Source organism: Eschscholzia californica, unplaced genomic scaffold (assembly GCF_041429995.1).
Source record: "Eschscholzia californica isolate CP2 unplaced genomic scaffold, dmEscCali1.0.p SCAF_3, whole genome shotgun sequence".
Classification (NCBI taxonomy): domain Eukaryota; kingdom Viridiplantae; phylum Streptophyta; class Magnoliopsida; order Ranunculales; family Papaveraceae; genus Eschscholzia; species Eschscholzia californica.
Genome location: NW_028238420.1, coordinates 48,399,608 through 48,419,310, shown reverse-complemented (window position 1 = coordinate 48,419,310; position 19,703 = coordinate 48,399,608). Strand labels below are relative to the sequence as shown.

Here is a 19,703-nt window from a genome sequence, read left to right as displayed (position 1 = left end):
CTAAGATGGCGCGTCGAGGGTGGAATAGAGATATCTTAAGAGGACACTCTATTTCTAGAGCGTCCTCTTGAGATATCTCGAATTGTCTAAAACATCAATATTTGATTTTCAACCAATAGAAATCGAATCTTCCATATTTTCTAAATAAGTAATGGTTTTTTTACAAAATTAACTATACCAAATAAGTAAATAAGATAAGTTTAGAGTTCAGCATTGGAGACACAAAAAAGTTGAGCATCTCTACTTTCGTCACCGAGGAGTGAGAATCTCGATTGGAACTTGACACATAGGATGAATAGAGATTTTATTCAGTTTTGCATCTCTAATGCAAAACTCAAAAAAATTCTAATTGTCCTATGTGTCAAGGCTTAATTGAGTTTCTCTTTCCTAGATATCAATGTTAAGATCCTTAATTCAAAAGACATCTCCAATGCAACACTCTAAAAACTTAAAAGTAACTTAGGTGTCATTTCCTAAATGGTTAGATTTGTTTTTAATATTGAGTGGTCAATTGAGATCCTCAAAAGCAAATCTCAAATATTGAGTTTTTTCTTGAAATATTTCAACATTCAATGATGTCACGTCATTATGAGATTCGAATTGAGTGTTGCATTGGTGAGAACTTTTTACAAAAAAACTCAAAAAATTCCAGGTGGCACTCTGAGTTCTTCAATCTGACTGTTGCATTGGAGATATTCTATTCCCATACTTCTCTTCAATCCTACTTTCGTTTTTTTTTTTATCTTTCTTGTAGATAGTTTGTTTGTTTCTTCCAAGTCATATTTGTACTATGAATTGAGATGTATATTAATATCTGACTTGTTTGTAATTTAAATTGATTTTTGAGTCCAATCGAGTCAAACAATCCACCTTTATGAAAAATCATATTCAGACAACTTGAAAAAAATAACAACAATAAAAAGTCATATTCGAAAAAACAACAATAATCCTTACTGCAAATTTAATATAGATAGATTGATTTAATCACTACAACAACATAAATTACAGACTATGGTTCTTAGTTAATATTACATGAATTATCTAAGATTCTTAGTTAATTAGACAAAAAACAAATTTAATTAAATAAATAAAACTTATAATTTAATCCATCCAATATTAATAATTGAAACTTTTTCAAATTAGACAGCCATCATCATCCTCACGAATTCTTCGTAATTAACTTGACCATCACCGTCTAAGTCAGCCTCTCTGATCATCTGTTCAACTTCTTCATCTGTCAGTTTTTCTCCGAGGTTGATCATCACATGCCTCAACTATATAAACACAGAAAAAGTAAAAAAAAAAAAACAACTAATTAGCAATTAAAAAGTATTAATTTTAAATTATGAAATCATCAAACTTAACTAAGAAACTGTTGTGATTTCAGTAAATTAAATATTAATTTATATTATCTGACTATAAAACCAGATTAGCAACAGCTAATTCTCATTCCACGAGACAATGGGTACTTAGTGTTAGACATAAACTATAATACAGTTTACACACTTCAACAAAAAAAAAAAAATAATACAGTTTACACGTGAGATGCACAAATATATTTGCAAGGACATTACCTATCACGTGAGTCTGATTTCGATAATCAAGTACTAAGATAACTACGTACTTAATATAATATGATTTGTGCAAGATTAAGGACATTTGATTAGTCAACACTTGGTTGTCTAAGTGATCGATAGTGTCGACATATACTCCGAAATCCTAGAGGTCCTAAATTCGATTTTCAGATGAAGTTTTTTTTAGCTTGAGTTATTAAAGGTATAAATAAACTAATTTAGTTGGACTTTAGGCCCGTTTGTGTTTTTTTTTTTGTTGAACATGGCCCGCTTGTGTTAGAGTCTAAATTTGGCGTATATCATGGTTAATACTATCTCTTAGATGTATCAGTGTCATTCTAATGACTTTCATAGTTAGTTTCAAAAAAAAAAAAATTATTTTTTGTAAACAATATCGATAAAATACATACACACACACACACACTATATTTACCTCAGTAGCTGAAATATATCCATTTTGATCTTTGTCAAATACTTTAAAGGCTTCTTGCAGCTCCTCTTCTGCATCTGTCTCCTGAAAAAAGTTACAGTAACAATTTATATGATTATGAAACAAAAATTTAGCTGGTTCATGTAAAATATATTATAATCAAGAAAATTAAATGACATATACATGTATGTATATACGTATGTGTATATATGTACGTATATGTATATGTACGTATTATACCTTCATTTTTTTGGCCATGAGACTTAAGAACTCTTCAAATTCTATAGTTCCATTGCCATCAACATCAACTTCTTTGATCATATCTTGGAGTTCTTCTTCTGTAGGATTTTGATCAAGTGAACGAATAACCGTTGCTAATTCTTCGATTGTAATTCGACCTACATGCCCAATAATATGTCAATTAACATAACAAGAAAAACCCATGAACACATTCAACACAATTATAGAAATTCAACCTTGCTACCTATTGAAAGACAATATTTTCGAATAGAATTTCAAAAGAAGAAAAAAAACTACCCTTAACAAGAAAAACCATAAAAATGAAATGACAAAAGAAAAAGAAAAAAAACTAAGTATGTCAAAATCTAGGTAAATACCATCTCCATCCTTGTCAAAAAGATGGAAGGCTTCTTCAAACTCTAGAATTTGTTCATCTGTCAAGACATCTGCCATGGTTGCCTTTAGTTTCTAGGAGAGATAGAGAGCTATGGAGAGAAAGTTAGAGAGAGATAGAGAGCTATGAAGTGAAAGTTAGAGAGAGAGAGAGAGGAGGAAAGGGTAGAAGATAGTTGGAGAGAAAGAGAGAGGGAAGTAGCAAAGAAAGAAGAGAGAAGTATCCCTTAGAAAGCTATGCCTCAACTCTCAACCCCTCGTGTGGCTTATGTAGAATTTCTCAAAGGAGTTGGGGAAAAAAATCCATTTAAAAATAAATGCAAGACAAAATAAACAACAAAAAATTCTTGAATTAGTAAATGGGGTAGACTTATTTGAGTAAGAATATTAAGCAAAGAAGAAAGCTTGAACAAAGAAAAGAATTGAAGGTTCAAAATTTTGTAATGGTCAATAAGTTAGTTGACTTGGGTACTTGACCATGACCTTAAAATTTAAATATTTAAATAATTTGAATTACTTATTTAATATTTATTTTTGTAATTATAGAGACAGCTGTAGGGTTGGATATAAGAGAGACAAGAGCATTGAAAGTTAGGAGGGAGAAAAGATGTGGGGAGTTGTGTTTGCTTTTCAAAGTTTCAACCCACCTCCCCTCTCTCTATCTTGCTTTCAAGATTATGTTCAAATTGCTTTTTTGTTCGCATGGAAAGATTAGAGGACTATGGACTTGGTATTTTCATTGAAATTACATGGATACCTATGGTTAAGTTTGAAATTATTGGCTTGTTTTTAGGTCAAATATGTAAGGACTCTTTTATTAGAGGAATTAGTCGAGGTTCAATACTAGTTCTAAGCTTAAAAGTTATATGTTTTGAATAAAAGCTTTAACTAAAAGATATCGTATATTCTAGCATTACGAGCGTGAGAGTATTTAAAGATAAATATCTAGTTACTCTATTTTTCCTCTCTTTCTATTCAGACGAACGTCTATTGATACAAAGTTGTCATACTAATTTTAGGTTTGAAACTTTGATATGGTCCGTCTTATTAAAGTTTTTCTAACCCACGATTTAAAGTTTTAAGATCAATTTTCTCTCTTCTATATATTAATCATAATGTCATCAATCAAGACTTCTTAGTCAAAGGAAGCTATCACTATATTTTATGGATCGATACAGATAGCTTGCATAATCTTTCAAATCATCCATATATAGGTTTATAAATTTTGACATGAAGAAATGATCAACATTGATAACAATACCTTTCAACAAAAAAAAAAAAAAACATTGATAACAATATGACATGGAAATATGGAATTCATGGCTACACATGTGAAAACTGTTCCAGGTAGTATTTTTTCGTTCAGGTTTAATAAACTTTAAATGAAAAGGAGGTAGGTAAAGGGATAAAATATTTATTTATTTTGTACAAAGCTTTGTCAGCTAATTAATTACTTTTCCATACAAAAAAACAAAAAATATAAAATTAAAGAGACTATCCCAGTCAACAATTCTATCCTCCTACCTAGACAGTTGTCTATTGCCAGCATATAAGTTGAAGCTTCATAAATCACATTTATCTAATTTAAGGGGTCGGTCTCTCAAATTTTCAATTCTAATTTCCAGTTTTTGTTTGGGACTTCCAAATTTAGTTTTTTTTTTAATTGTTGTAATTAAAATTCGTTAATATTTATACATAACTAAAACAATTAATAAATTTAAAAAGTATGGTATTAAAACTATACGACTTCATCTATTGTAAAATTCTCTTTGAACATTGTTGCACCACTTTCTCATGAATAACAAGTTGTAAAAGAATCACGTTTGAAATATCTTTGTTCATCAAATCTAACCTTATTTGCATCTGTTGATTTTCAGCATTTTGGCGTTGATTGTAAAGATTTTTTTGTTTTGCAATTTCATGGAATCAGTCAGAAGTTTATCTTTATTCGCCTGCTTCGTTTTTTTTTCTCTTTTCAAAACTCATTATTCGTATTCCGTAAAGGGTGCAGAACTTTCTTCATTTTTGACTTTATTTTTTTCTTTACTTGCTTTTCTTCTAAGTGGTCTTTGTTGGGTTCTTGCAGAGGGTGATCCTTCGTGTTGGTCGAAAGAAAATTTTCTTTTCTGTGATGAAGATTGGGATAAGTTTGATGACCATTTGTGGTGGTCTTTCAAAATGTTAAACAATTCATGGGCAGACCTCAACTGCAAAATAAAGGAAAATGCTAAAGTTACAAAAGATTTTGACAAAAGATAGTTCGCAGCTGATGTAGCGGTTGTGGTTTGAAACTTTGACCAAATCTAGGCCGTTGAGAGATGAATATCACAACCGCCACATCAGCTGTGAACTTTCTTTTGTCAAAATCTTTTGTAACTCTAGCATCTCCCAAAAATAAAATATTAAAAGTTCATAATAATTTCAAAAATAGAAAATAAAGACACGAGCCTAAAAGTGAAATATTAAGAGTAATTATCCGATCATCATCATTTTCTCTACTTTTTGGGTTTATTTGTAACATGACCGGATAACTACAAAACTTCGAGCATTGCTTGTTAATCTCACTCTAACGACATTTAAGACCCTTCAAAGCACGATTTTGATTTGTACATTTTTTGAAGTGTTCCGCAATTTTGTTCCAAAAAGTACTTCATTTTTTTTTATCATTTCCACTTATCATATAGCTTGTGAGTAAGTAAGCGGTAACGAGCACACCATCATCTGCTGGGGTAGGGGTGGGAATTTGGCGGGTATGGGCGTCCATGGGCACTTGAAGCATCGGCGGGTCGGGCACCAAACCTCAATGGCTATTAGGGTTAATACGGCGGGCAATTTTGAAATTCGCCTTGCCCATTATCCGCCCAAGCCCATTAAGAAGCTCGGGTAATTCGGGTATTGGCGTGGGGGGGGGGGGCCGCCCAAGCCCATTAAGAAGCTCGGGTAATTCGGGTATTGGCGTGGGGGGGGGGGGGGGGGGGGGGGCGGTAACGCATAGGCTCATGACTTGAAAAATTCACTTCTTCATCTCCTTTTATAGTCTCCAAACACCTTTCCTAATTTTAAAGAGACAATGTGGTATTAAAACTAGACGTTATTTGTGCTATTCCTTTTAGGAATTTAATCTCACATTGAAAACTAATGAAGAATCCTCACGAGATATAATGTAAACTTATCCCGTTCCTTGCTCCCTCAAAGCCAAGCATTACTTCAGTAACCTACTATGAATTCTCTTGGGCTATTGCAAAACATTGCATTCGGTTCGTATGGTTGTCTTAAATATATTGTTTACCATCTCAACTAGGCCTAGCAACATGGATTATTAGACTTCATCAACTCAAAAATTTGATGTAATTTGGTTGGTTATCATTGGGTGACGTTAAGTGGGTGCGTGCATGGACGAGTGCGCGGGTAGAAATTTTAATCCATGCCCGCCCACCAAAACTTGGTGGGTTGCGCGGGTTGTGTCCGAAACGGGCGCGGGCGTCCATGATCCTCGTTGGGCTCGGGTGCCCGTGGGCGCGTTCGGGCTCATGAGCAAAATTCCCACCCCTATGCTGGGGTATAACGCTTAGCATTAATGGATGAGTTCGATGTTTCATTAAAATCAAAAGTTTCTTCAACCTCCTCATTCGCTAAATCAATTCGATGGCTCATATTTAACATACTGATAAAACTATCAGTATCATTAACTTCGAGGTTTGGACCAGCCATTGAGATGAATAGAAAAACAAAATAGATCAAGATTGAAAAGGAAAGAAATATATCAATAAAAGAAAGAGAAAACACATCAAAAAATGGGATGGAGAGAACAAATGGGAATCCACCCCATTGGTACCGTTGGAAACTCCCAACGATAACAATGTGAGGTTGAGAGCCCTGGAAGGTGGAGATCCCAGCCTCATGGACCGAGTTTCCAAATTTGAATTTAGGAGCTAGCCCTTCTCACATTAGAGTTGCTCTGTGAATCTCTAATGATATCTCATTTTTTTTTTTTGTGTAATAACTCCAACAAATTTGAATTCAATGAAATGGAAAGCCCATCTTTAGAGATATTGCTAACACTAATAGATCGAGCTAGCATGTACTACTGGAAAATAGACAGATAAATTCTAAACAATACTATGTTTCTGTTGGGTAAAATTATCTGCTTTTTTTTTTGTTGCAAAGTAAAATTATTTACTTGGTAACACTTCCATTTTTCGCTCTAACTGCTTTGCAGTACATTATTTTAGATGTTACCCCAACATATAAATTTTAGATTCTTTGAAACAAAAAGTTTTACTAATTTGACATTAAAATTTACAGCTTATCTTCCCATCAAATGCATATAATATGTTAGAAAATTAAAAAAGTTTATGCTAATAAGAATGGTTATGCCCTTTCAACAAAAAAAGAAAGAACGGTTGTGCCGAAGAAATTATGAATGAAAAAATATGTTCGACGAAATCTTGCATGCCCCCAATTTCCACCGTCACTTCTGTATATTGTAATATCAAACAAGAGTTGCCAGCGAAAAAGCTTAAATATATCGAATGAATGTCTTTTTAGTTTTTTTATAAAAGTTTTTTTATTTATGTGGAAGAACTAAGTAAGAAGTTATTGTAAAGCAATCGCACATCGGTGGCGGGACGGAATGCGGGGCTCCTCTTTAGAGGTTAAGCACCATTCTCTAGTGATACTTTTAAAACTGTGAGGCCCAGGCGTGACAAAACAGACAATATCACTAGCAGTCCAGAAGGCTACTCCACATCATCTTATTACATAACTATCATTCTTTTTATGTTGTTTTACATTGTCATTGATCAATTTAAAAAAGAAAAAACAGAAAGTTCTATAGACGCGCAACATGATTGTTTTAAGCGCTCATTTACAACCAAAATTGAGAAGGCCTTGTGTGTAAGTGGAGCGTCTACAACAATTATGTTAGGCACTTATAGAACCAATAACTTTTTGGTAGTAACTATTTGTAGTTACTTTTATCTACTATCAGTAGTTAGCAAAAATTGTCAATTCTTGGTTGTTCGAGTGGTTGATAGTGTTAACATAAATTTCAAAAATTCTAGGTCCGATTTTCAGAAGAGGTGGAATCGAGCTTATCACATCTCGATAATGTACCAATGCCTTTAATGACGATGTGTCAATGCCTTTAATGACTAAGGTAGATAGATGGTAATCGGTTTCTCAAAAAAAAAAAAATAGTTAGCAAAAATAAGGTGTTTTATAGTAACATACAAAATATATTCTTGGCATAATAACACTTCACATTTAGTTCAACAAAAAAAAAAAAAAAAAACTCTTCACGTTTAGGGATAAGATGATAAGATCAGATTAGAATCTGAACCCAATATCAACAATTATGATTCCAGATCCAAGTCTAGATTCAATTTTTAGAGGATTGGAAATTAAGATTTGATCTCTGAACCAGATCAAATGCCAGCCCTTTTCCTAGCCCTAGATTCCATATATGATCTCCTCAATTTTGCAAGTTCAATCCCATTGAAGAGAGTGAAGTAAGTGCATGAATCTTACTTGGATTAGGATTTCATTTCTCAGATATCCCTCAACTAATTTAATTTCGAACCAATAAAATTAATTTGCTCGTGATTGGGGTCACGAAATTGAATATCAAGTAAAACTGTGGAATATTCCGAGTGGGATCTTCCAGCTCATAAAATACGTTGCAGCTTCGCTAGACACGAATCATTTACTACAACACACCTGAATTGTCTTGCCCATAAACAATGACGTTGCAGGTCACCATTTATTTCAACACGTCCAAACAACCAATAAATAAGTGTGATGTTCCATTACTACAAAAGCGCGTAAATAAAATTTGTCAACCATTAGCCCAATGTTCAAAATCTTAAGTGTCACGCAAGTTACAAAAAGCAGTACTTAGGGTATATTTAAATCTCACTAATGCCATATGATTAGTCAAATTTACAGTTATTAAATAAAATTTACAGTATATTAATTAAAATTCATACTATAAGCTGAATTGTGACTAAAACCATTACTTAAGAATATGTCTTGACCCAAGATTTTATTTTTGATTTTTTGTCATAAACTACATTGGATTGAAATATACATATAATAACAGGGGAGAAACTGAGGTCAAATTTGGCCAAAATCATATTGAGCCTACTATAATAATCATATCAACATCTCACTTCAAAATGCTCCAATTTATTTGTAGTTGTTGATGATATATTATACATTAAGTTGACGAGACCTGCTTAACGAGTTATTCTTTCCATATGAATTTCTCAATGGTGGCTGGCCACATCAACGTTGGTATATTGTTGGCATTTTTTGGAGACGAGATGGCATTTTGCGTCAGCCCAAGTCTTCTACCATGAGAAACATTTTAAAATAAAGAGTTAATTTCTATATGGCCCCCTATTTTGTGACCAGCTTCTTTTATGGCCCCCAAATTTCTGTAAATTCAAATATGGCCTCATATTTTCATGGAAATGTCATAACTACCCTTCCCAATTAATATATTTTCAAAATAAAATTAAAAACAAAATCCTAAATTCCACCTCACTTCCCTCTCCACCACTCATCTATCTCCACGTCACCTATCTCTCCAACTCACCTCTCTCTCTCTTCAAGTCAGCACTCTCATGAAGGTCGCCGGGCGGAAAATTTTCCGGCCGGCGACCTTCAAACTTAAAAAAAAAAAAAAAAAAAAAAATTTCACTCATCTCTCTCTCTCTCTAAAAATTCCGGCGAAGGGGGTTTCCCTTTGCCGGAATCTGGTCTGTTCTTCAACAGACCTATTCTGGTATGTTGAAGAACAGACCTAATCTGGTCTGTTGAAGAACAGACCTATTCTGGTCTGTTGAAGAACAGACCGATTTGGTCTGTTCTTCAACAGATCCGGTCTGTTCTTCAACAGATCCGGTCTGTTCTTCAACAGATCCGGTCTGTTCTTCAACAGATCCGGTCTGTTCTTCAACAGATCCGGTCTGTTCTTCAACAGATCCGGTCTGTTCTTCAACAGATCCGGTCTGTTCTGTTGAAGAACAGATCCGGTCTGTTCTTCAACAGAACAGACCGGATCTGTTCTTCAACAGAACAGACCGGATCTGTTCTTCAACAGAACAGACCGGATCTGTTCTTCAACAGAACAGACCGGATCTGTTCTTCAACAGAACAGACCGGATCTGTTCTTCAACAGAACAGACCGGATCTGTTCTTCAACAGAACAGACCGGATTTGTTGAAGAACAGGCCAATCTGGTCTGTTCTTCAACAGACCTATTCTGGTCTGTTGAAGAACAGACCAGATTCCGGCGAAGGGAAACCCCCTTCGCCGGAATTTTTAGAGAGAGAGATGAGTGAAAAAAAAAAATTTTTTTTTTTTTTTTTAAGTTTGAAGGTCGCCGGCCGGAAAATTTTCCGGCCGGCGACCTTCATGTGAGTGCTGACTTGGAGAGAGAGAGGTGAGTGAAAAAATTTTTTTTTTTTTTTTTTTTTAAGTTTGAAGGTCGCCGGCCAGCGACCTTCATGAGAGTGCTGACTTGGAGAGAGAGAGAGGTGAGTTGGAGAGAGATGAGTGGTGGAGAGGGAAGTGAGGTGGAATTTAGGATTTTATTTTTAATTTTATTTTGAAAATATATTAATGGGAAGGGTAGTTAAGACATTTCCATGAAAAATAGGGGGCCATATTTGAATTTACAGAAATTTGGGGGCCATAAAGGAAGCTGGTCACAAAGTAGGGGGCCATATAGGAATTAACTCTAAAATAAAATTGTCCAAAAGCTTCTTTCTTTGCAAGGAAGATTACCCGGTTTTTTCTTTCTAATGGTGGCTCAAACTTATAGCTCATGCATCTATTCAAGGAGTTGACTTAACGTTTCAACACCAAAAACGATAGGAATCAACAACACATGCCTTTGACAATTAAACCAAGGAGTTTTAAACCCTAAACCTAAAAGAGCTCCCAAATAAGGATCATAAGGTGTTTCCATTTCTTGATTTTTGTGGTATTATGTTTGGACAATAAGATGGCACACAATTTGTTCATTTGATAGTTGCTTTAAAATATGTCAATTCTATTTAATGTGATGATTGGAAGAAGATTGTTTATTGGATTTGATATGTAAGACTACATTTTAATGCAAAAAATCTGACTTGAATTACTTCCATGAACCACCATTTGAATCCCATGGGAGAGAATTGACGCTCTTTTACCTAATAACATGAAGCAAGTTAAGATTATGAAGATGAATGAGAGAGAGAGAGAGAGAGAGAGAGAGAGAGAGAGAGAGAGAGATGATGGTGATGCTGGTCGTAATGATATCTAGTGGCGACAGTTGTAGTTGGTTATAGTGGTGGTGGTGGCGGTGGCGGCTGCAGTTGTTGATAGTGGAAAAGATGATGAATTTGTTTTTCTTGTGGGGGTTGAACAATTGACTTGTTACAAGCAAATTGTGGTTTGTGTTGGTATATGGCCATTCCATTCAACTAGATCAAACCATATTATTTGGGTTTTTTTTTTGTGCACATTTCATGTAATTGGTCAAAATAGCCAAAATCATATATATATATATATATATATATATATATATATATATATTTATATATATATCTCTATAAAAATTTATTTTCATGTCTCCTTTTTTTTGACTAGTCTGAAATTAGAACCAAATACTGCACCTAAAAAATGGGGATCCATGGAAAACAAAACTTACATGTATTTAGACAATAGAACTAAGAAAGTTCATGAGAGAAAAGAACATATACCTAAATATACGGTATGATTCACGATGTTTCAGGTGGCATACGAACTTCACGGAGCTGAATAGAATTCTCAAAGCAATGATCGAAACCAAAGTGTGGATACCTTTCATACCATGTATCTTGCTGCGCGTGAGTATCCCAGTGCTCACCGCTGCTGCTTTTCCCGTACTTGTGAATCCAACCAGAGCCATTATGGCCTTCTCCCCACGTGCGATTCCAACGTTCTCCGTATTTGCCTTGCCACCATGTCTCCCCTTGCTTCACACCATTTCCATTTTGATCAAAGTTTTCGTCCCATTTGTCACCCCATTTGGCCCATCCATCACCCTCTGATCGCTCGGCCCATTTGTCTGTGTATTTCATGCTTCCTCCTTTGCCATCATACTTCTCACCCCATCTGCCAAAGTAAGGTAGGGGAAGTAAGTAAATAGTGAAGGTCATAAAGTTCCATTTGGTTTCTTAGGTGCGTTTATACATCTCAAGGGAAGTTTTATTTCTAACAACTTTTAGGTTCCTAAGTTAGGCAAGATTAGAAACAAGAGTTCAAAAACTTGAATTTGGCAAACCTTGAAGATACTGAGTTCAGAGCATGGCAATCGAGGTCAATAACCCTCAGATAGTTCCATGCATCCCAACCTCAGACAACAAAAGCACTTGTAAAGATCCAAAACGATTGAGACAGTAGGTAGTTGCATAGTTACGAGTAATCTCAACCAAACATTTTAGACCATCTCCATTTAAGAGAACTTAATAGGTATTAGGAGGTTCTCCATCAGATCATATTTAAACTCAATCTATTTGCAACCATATAATAACTCCTGGAGAAGAAATATAAATTTTCTCTATGGCGGTACAATAACCACAACCATGAAAATAATGAACCAAAATAAACCGAGTTTAGGATGTGAGAGTTTAGGTACCTCTCGTGCCAAACGTGAGCATGTCCAGCTTCTAAGGGTGTATTAGGATCAATGCTGCAATACTTGTCAGCCCACTTTTCAGCTTGTCCAGTGGCATCATAATGTTCCCACCATTTCTCGTGCCATTCACCACCCACTCCATTCTTACCCCACTTGTCAGCAGTTTTTTCCATGTTTGTTACTCCAGTACTTTGATCCTGCCAAAAAGTAGATCCACGAGCCAGCTTATTAGATAATCATTTCTACGTTAACAAGCACAAAAGACTAGACATAACTACTAGAATGTAATTTGGATATTGCGGGTAAGCTAGGAATCTTATGACCTCATTTGCTAGCTGGGAATATGAAAAAACTGGACATAACTACTAGAATGTAATTCGGATATTAAATTTGCAGTTCACCTATGAACAAAACTTAGAAGACGGATGCTTCACCTTGGGTTTTCCTTTTCTGATCGGGTGCAAAAGATATTAACTCAAGGATGACTTTAATACAACCAGGGGTCAATATATCAAATAGAACTGTAAAATGCACCGAGTATGATATTAAAAAGGTTTCAGTGTGTTCACCTGCCACATTGATTCTTTCCAATATTCACGCCAAACATTCCCTGTTGCATCACGGCCAGACTTCTCCGAACCAAGCTCTTTATAATCAAAATCACCTACTGCTTCCCAGAATTTCTCTTCCCACTCAACACTTTGATCGGCACTAACTCCTCTAGTCAATGTCCACCTGCAGAGAACTCCATCTGGTCTTTTCTCTACACCTGTCTCCTTCCACCACCTTACTCCATCCTTCACTCCTTCAGTTGATGCTTCATCAACCTTATTAAGAGCATCAGCTGCTTCTGCTGCATTTACTGAGAAGGCCATATCACTTTCATGGTTCTCTCCCACGGTAGAGACCTCTGAAGTGGGATATGAATGGTCTACCTTCTCAACCTCTGTCAGGGACTGAAGAGGAGGAAGAGGAGGGTTGTGGCTTTCAGATAAGGTACTCTCGAAGGGAAGTAACAAAGAGTCGATTGACCGTTCTTTCTCCACCACTGGGTAAACTGGCTTTGGAGATGGAGTAGCTTTCCCTGCTGCTGGTAAGCTATCAATATCCCCCGAAGCTCTACTACCATCTGAAGGAGGTGCCCAGGACCAAAAATCTGGACCTGGTGTTCCAGGTCCTAATGTTTTTGGCGAAGTCACGAACATACCCCCATCTGCTGGTCCTGGTCAGATTAGATAGTAAACTGTCAAATTAATAACATACAGTGGCTTGTCATGCTACCAAGAAGAAATTTTACCGAAATAAAACTTTTAACATTCCTGCATTTGACATTTTACACAGGTAAGTGGTAAAACCATTGAGTCCTATCTTATATGGATAACGGCCAACTGCTATTCAACAATGTCTAGCGAGTTCGCAGGGCGCTACAATTTTAATCATTTGGAGGATTTCAAGCATAATCACATTCAACAACAACATATCTGATTTTACCCGTGACATTTTTTAATCAGACAATATGAAGAGATTTCTAACCTAGTTCAGCATGTTTCCCTATTTCCGTGTTTTTTCAGTGGTCTTACAGTGTATATATTGATGTCAAGTATATATGTGGCCGTCCAATTCAAAACCAGTTGGCAGTGAGTCGAGACTCAAGAGGACCTAGACATGATATTCTCGGTTCCTAGATCACCCTTTCCCCCATGTGGGACTATTCTCAAATGCCCCCTCACATGTGGCGTTCTTTAGGCATAACATTTGTTTTTTCTAATTTTTCAGGTGGTGGGAGCACGTGCGACTTTTAAACCATCACGTTTGAGCCTAGCACGGATGCCATGTTAAGCTTGGGATCATTCAACTCGAAACCAATTGGCAATGAGTCGAGAGGACCTAGACATTATATTCTCGTTACTAGATCATCATTTTCCCACGTGGGACTATTCTTACAATGGCCTTCTCTAGAAGAACAAAAGACATTGCTCAAGACATTACTAACTACAAGTAGAAAATCCAGTATTATAACCACAAGAACTCAGTTTCCTATTTAAAGTAAGACCCATTGAGAACCATATAACTTTAGTTTCTAAGTAGTCAATGTTAGCATTCAAAGTACATAGTTCATTAATGGAATCACCATAAGTCATTAAATCACACTTTAAAGACTCAAATTTTCAATAAACAGTTAAGAGAAGGAGTTAAAAAAGGAATTATAGATCACCTTCGAGTGGATTTCCAGTATTATCAGTTTTCGACAAATCCGACAGAGAAGAGTCTTTTATTTGATCATCATCATCATCATCAGAAGCTTTCTTCAATGGAGGACTCTCCTTAAGAAGAGCTTGAGCAGCAGCAATTGCAGCAGCAGCTCGATCAATAACTTGCATTCTCTGAATCCGATCTCTCTCTTCTTTAGGAACTTCAAGTATCTTTTTAAACTCATCACTCTTCCGGTCCAATACCTCCCTATTATCATCATCATCATCATCAACTTTCTCAACACTAATAGAATTCTCAGCGATCCTTTTAAACTCCATTTCCTTTCTCTCTCTTTCAGTCGCTTGTTTCCACATTTCAAGATACGAATCTCCAGTTCCAGCCCTAATCTCATAACTTCTAGTACCTCTGTTTCCTCCTTTTCGTGTCGGTTTTGAAACGAAGTGGAAATGGAAAATTTTCTTCTGAGAAGAAGGAAAGAGAATATTACCTAGGTTTGCCCTAGTACAAGCACTAAACTGAATGGCCATTAGTCTACGAAGAAGATCACCTTGATGAGATTTTTTTTTAGAGAGAGAAAGAAAATATGAAGATTTGAGTGAGGTTTTGAAGGAAGTGAAAATCAAAGGGAAGAGGGAATTTGGGATTCCGTGACTTTTTCTTTTTCCTGAGAAAATGTTTGCTTTGATTTGAAGGAAGGTTTCAAATGCTTTTGGGAAAGAGAGTCTCTGTCTCTCTCTCTCTCTCTCTCTCTCTCTCTCTCTCTAAAAACTCGATCACAAGAGAAGAGGAAGGAGAAGTGAGGGAGTACGTAACGAATTTTCTCTACCAGATAACGAGAGTTTAGATTTGGGTGGAAAAGAGAGTAATAAGTGTGTGTACAAAACCTACGTTAATATGGCTTCATAATCTTTGAGTGGCCAAGATGATGGGAGGTGTTCATTACCTACTTGTACAATCTTATCAGATAAGGGGAAATGTTAAAAGCACCCCGGAAGTGTTCAAATAAACCTTCTCCGAAACAAATTTTTGGGGAGTATGGGAAGAAAAGAGGCGTCATTTGCACTCTTGGGTGGCTCTTTTAGCACTTCCAAACAAAACCAGTCACATACTTCGTCAATGTACCTTTTTTTATGCCGACCGACATCACATAATTTTGAACCAGTACTTCTATTACTACACAATTGGCCGACTAGTCTCAGCAGATAAAAAAAACACAATTAGCTGACTTAAGGTCAATGTTCACTAACCTAAACGGTGGATGACGTTGATATAAGTTCCAATATCCTAGAGGTATCAAGTTTGTTTTTTCGGATGAAGTGGATTTTATGATTTATTGAATTTCGGTTATTAAGTGATAAATAAGTTGTTAGACTTTAGATTACAGTTTAGTTGGACTTTAGACTCGCTTTTTTAGAGTTTAAATGATGTGATTCGTGTTTATCACATCTTTGATGTATCAAAGTCATCGTAATGACTACTGTAGATCATATTCACTTTCCAGAAAATTGGACTACAAAAAGTGATCTTATAGGCAGGGGCAGAGCAACTAAGCCTGTAAATGGATATCCGAATATTCGACATCCGCATTCGTATTCGAATCTTAAAAAAATATCCAAAATTTTGGATATCGGATACGGATACATTAGTATTCGATCCGATAAATATCCATATCCAATAAGTAATATAAAAAATAATAAAATAAAAATTTATTAATAATAATATTTAAAATGTATGGTTGAGATTTATTATTTAGATCTAATAGTTAAAATTTTAAAATACAAAATTTAAAATTTTGTTAAACTTTCGGATATCGGATATTATTAGGTATCCGTTAATATTATTGGATTCGGATATTGATTTATAATATACGTCGGATAATTATCGGATATGAGATAGCTTGTCGAATTCGGATACGGATATGTCTATATTCGATCCGATAAGCTACCGTTTACAGACTTAGGCAGAGGCATACGAAGACTAACCTAAGCTATAGCCTCGGTTTGCCTTAAAGATTCCGCATCAAATTATGAACTATCATCTGATCCAGCCTGGTTGGAAGAAAGCTTACCTAAGACCTTGTGTTGGAACTTGCCCATAAGCATATTTTCCATCGTTTTTTTAGGGATGTTCGTAGACAAGGAATAATCCTTTTTTGGCCCCAAATGTACAAGGAAATCTTTATTTTACCCTTAACTCATTCTCAACTGCCGTTTTGGCACTCAATTGCGTCTACACTTTATTTTTGCCCCCAATTTTTTTCAATTTTGTTATACTTTAATTTTCTTGTTATTCTTACATTTTTTTATTAATTTTCTTTTATCTCTCTTCACTTCATATTTTCTCTTCTAGATTCCATCTTTTTTTCTTCCTCTTCGTCTTTCTCAAGTTCGCTCTTTTCTCTTAGTTGTTGTAGTGAAGGAAAAAATATCCTTTGTCCGAACATTTTTTCTTCGTACATAAAAATTTAGTATTGTATCATATTTCGTTTAATTTACTTGGTAGGAGGAAAGAGGTTATATCTATTTTTGAATTTTATCATGAATAACTTTTAAACAAATCGCTTCTCAAATCTTAAACATGATTATTAGTAAAAAAACAATTATCATAAGAATTAAACGTATAAAATGATAATAAGTATGAACCAATGGTAATTGAATAACAATTTTTTTTCTTTTGCAAGCACTGGTGCTTTCTAACTACAATTTAATATGCAAAAATATCTTTATCTTTTGCAAGTAGTGAAAACCTTCACTCTCAACTTTTCCTTTTTTTTCGTTTTTTCGTCTTTCCTCCTTTTTCATTTTTTTCCCATTACCACTTCAACCATCACCATATGCTTCTCCTCGCGAAATTGATGTCTTCAATTTTTGTGTTTTTGTTACAGATCTAACTTCGAAATTTTGGGTCGGTAGATAGAAAATTTTATCGTAAAACAATAAAAGAATGAATCAACTATAATCAAACAAAAAAACGCCATCATTTTTTGGAAGTAGTAATGTCTTAAAATTTCATACACGAAACTTTACGTAAGTCAGCCTTACCTAAAATGAAATCCTGGTTGTGCCCCTATCTATAGATAATGATCTATTCTGCAATACCGAGTTCTAAATTCGATCTCGTGAAAGTATAAATCCAATATTTATTAACCATATATTATATAGACAAAGTAATAAATGGCTTTTATGCATGCAGTTTAGTTGGGTTGTCTACTTACCAATTTTCTTAAGGACTAGGTTTTCGCCGCGTCCTACGAACGTGACAAATCCCTCTTGCTAACGCCTTTCAAGAGGAGAAATATAAAATAAAAATATAATTTAAAACGAATAACTTATCTCTAACATTCTCAAAATTCTGCACTGCAAATTAACAACAATCCAAAATTAATTACAGTCAATTTAAGTAAACCAAACTAACAGAGGAGAGGAAGGGGGGGAGAGATACAACCGTATGCTTATGAGAGAAAATATAGGAGTGAAATTTTGAACTGAGAGAGAAGATTAGTGGGTGTAGTTATTTTAGGGAGGTTATAACCAAATATTCAAATATAATTCATTCTTGACACTAAAACCCCTCTATTTTAAGTCTAATTACATGAAAGAGATTTTATATTAGCCGCTAGATGTGATCTCTATCAAACTTCCAACAAAAATGGACGGTCAGACTTATACCTCGCATAACCGACTGACCTGTTTTAATATATAAGATTTAAATATGACTGTTATTAATTACTTTGTGATGAATATCGTCCGTAAAAGATATTTCAACAAAATCAGAAAACCAATAATAATAAAGAATAACACAACTGTATTTATGGCCATTGGTCTAAAATCTTGGCCCTATTAGTGGATTTGGTCCATTACCATACTAAAAATAGATAATGGTCTAACAAGCAAATGGTCTAACAAAAAATACTAACCACTACGATGGTGTTAACTGGAACTTCATTTGGATATCAATACGACTCTTAGAATTAAGTTTTTTCTACGAAAATGTTGCACAAACAGTCTACCAGTTCGAGGAAAGATTGGTAAATTTCTTGGTGACTCTTACCTTTGTCCATAGCGCAACCAAAACGAAGCGATTACTCATGCTTTACTACATTGTTGTTATGTCAGACCAATTTGGCTTTACTTCCAAATTATGTACAGATAAAATAACCAATGTCAATGAGTGGACTCTCACCTTGAAGGACCTTGATGATGATTTAACTAACTTCTATGCTAAAATCTTAAGGTTTATTTAGAAGGCGAAATGTGAAAAATGTTTCTCCCTGTTCACAAACTCCTACGCAGGTTATTGTCAGAATCAAAGCGACACCAACTAAGATAATGAAAGCAACTCCCAAAGTATACAAAAAGAAAGATTAATCGAAATGGAACCCGCTAAGTACACCATTTCTCAAAATTAATGTTAACGCATCATTCACTAAAATAACGGATATGGCAGGCATCAGATGTATAATACATGATGATAAAGCAAACTTCTTAGTATCGTTATCAGATACATCCAGATGTCAATATCCAGAAAAATGTGAATGCTTAGCTATCCTATATGCAATGATATGTGCAACCCAGTTAAGGATTGAACATCTCCAAATTGACAGTGATAATATCAGTGTGATTAGGCATCTCCACGACTCTAATACTTCTATTCAATGGCAATCCGACAAGCAAATAGAAGAAATCCTCAACCTCCAAGAAAACTTCACCAACGTCACATTTTCTTACATGGCAAGACAAAATAACAAACATGGTGGACTCAATAGCAAAATGAAGCACGAAAAACCGGCAGAAATGCACGTGGCACGACCTCCAAGATCTTATTTCATGTCAAGTTAGTGTTTGGATGTATATTTTCTTTAACAAAATAAATAAATAAAAGTAAACAGTCCAACAAATAAAATAGAGTTAATTCCTATTTGGCCCCCTACTCTGTGACCAACTTCAAATATGGCCCCCAAAATTCTGTAAATTCAAATATGACCCCCTATTTTCTTACAAATGTCATAACTACCCCTCCTATTAATGTATTTTCAAAATAAAATAAAATAAAAAACCTAAATTCCACCTCACTTCCCTCTCCACCACTCATCTCTCTCCACGTCACCTCTCTCACCAATTCACCTCTCTCTCTCCAACTCACACTTTAATGACAAAAATATATCCCACCAATGTGTTGGTTTCCG

At 35.0% G+C, this 19,703-nt stretch overlaps 2 protein-coding genes across 4 annotated transcripts; both read right to left on the bottom strand.

Annotated features, from left to right (window-relative positions):
• Window positions 1–950: 950 nt before the first annotated feature.
• Window positions 951–3,048, bottom strand: LOC147551142 (calmodulin-1-like). Of its 2 annotated transcripts, none has more exons than XR_015238738.1 (4): window positions 2,622–2,876; window positions 2,245–2,402; window positions 1,541–2,088; window positions 951–1,505 (listed from the first exon to the last, which is right to left on the bottom strand). XR_015238738.1 is itself a non-coding variant. In XM_086672077.1 (4 exons), exons 1-4 carry the CDS (start codon window positions 2,695–2,697, stop codon window positions 1,140–1,142), a joined length of 450 nt encoding a protein of 149 aa, XP_086528203.1. In that variant the 5' UTR covers window positions 2,698–3,048; the 3' UTR covers window positions 951–1,139. The 2 variants fall into 2 exon arrangements, 1 of the variants encoding a protein (XP_086528203.1); XM_086672077.1 differs by having other exon boundaries at window positions 951–1,274; window positions 2,008–2,088; window positions 2,622–3,048.
• An 8,108-nt stretch (window positions 3,049–11,156) lies between these two features.
• LOC147551141 (protein LIKE EARLY STARVATION, chloroplastic) lies at window positions 11,157–15,356 on the bottom strand. Of its 2 annotated transcripts, none has more exons than XM_086668752.1 (4): window positions 14,520–15,356; window positions 12,874–13,526; window positions 12,305–12,501; window positions 11,157–11,781 (listed from the first exon to the last, which is right to left on the bottom strand). In XM_086668752.1, the coding sequence occupies exons 1-4, from the start codon at window positions 15,043–15,045 to the stop codon at window positions 11,406–11,408; spliced, it is 1,752 nt and encodes a 583-aa protein (XP_086524878.1). In that variant the 5' UTR covers window positions 15,046–15,356; the 3' UTR covers window positions 11,157–11,405. The 2 variants fall into 2 exon arrangements, with proteins under 2 accessions (XP_086524878.1, XP_086524879.1); XM_086668753.1 differs by having other exon boundaries at window positions 12,874–13,517; window positions 14,520–15,337.
• Window positions 15,357–19,703: the final 4,347 nt, after the last annotated feature.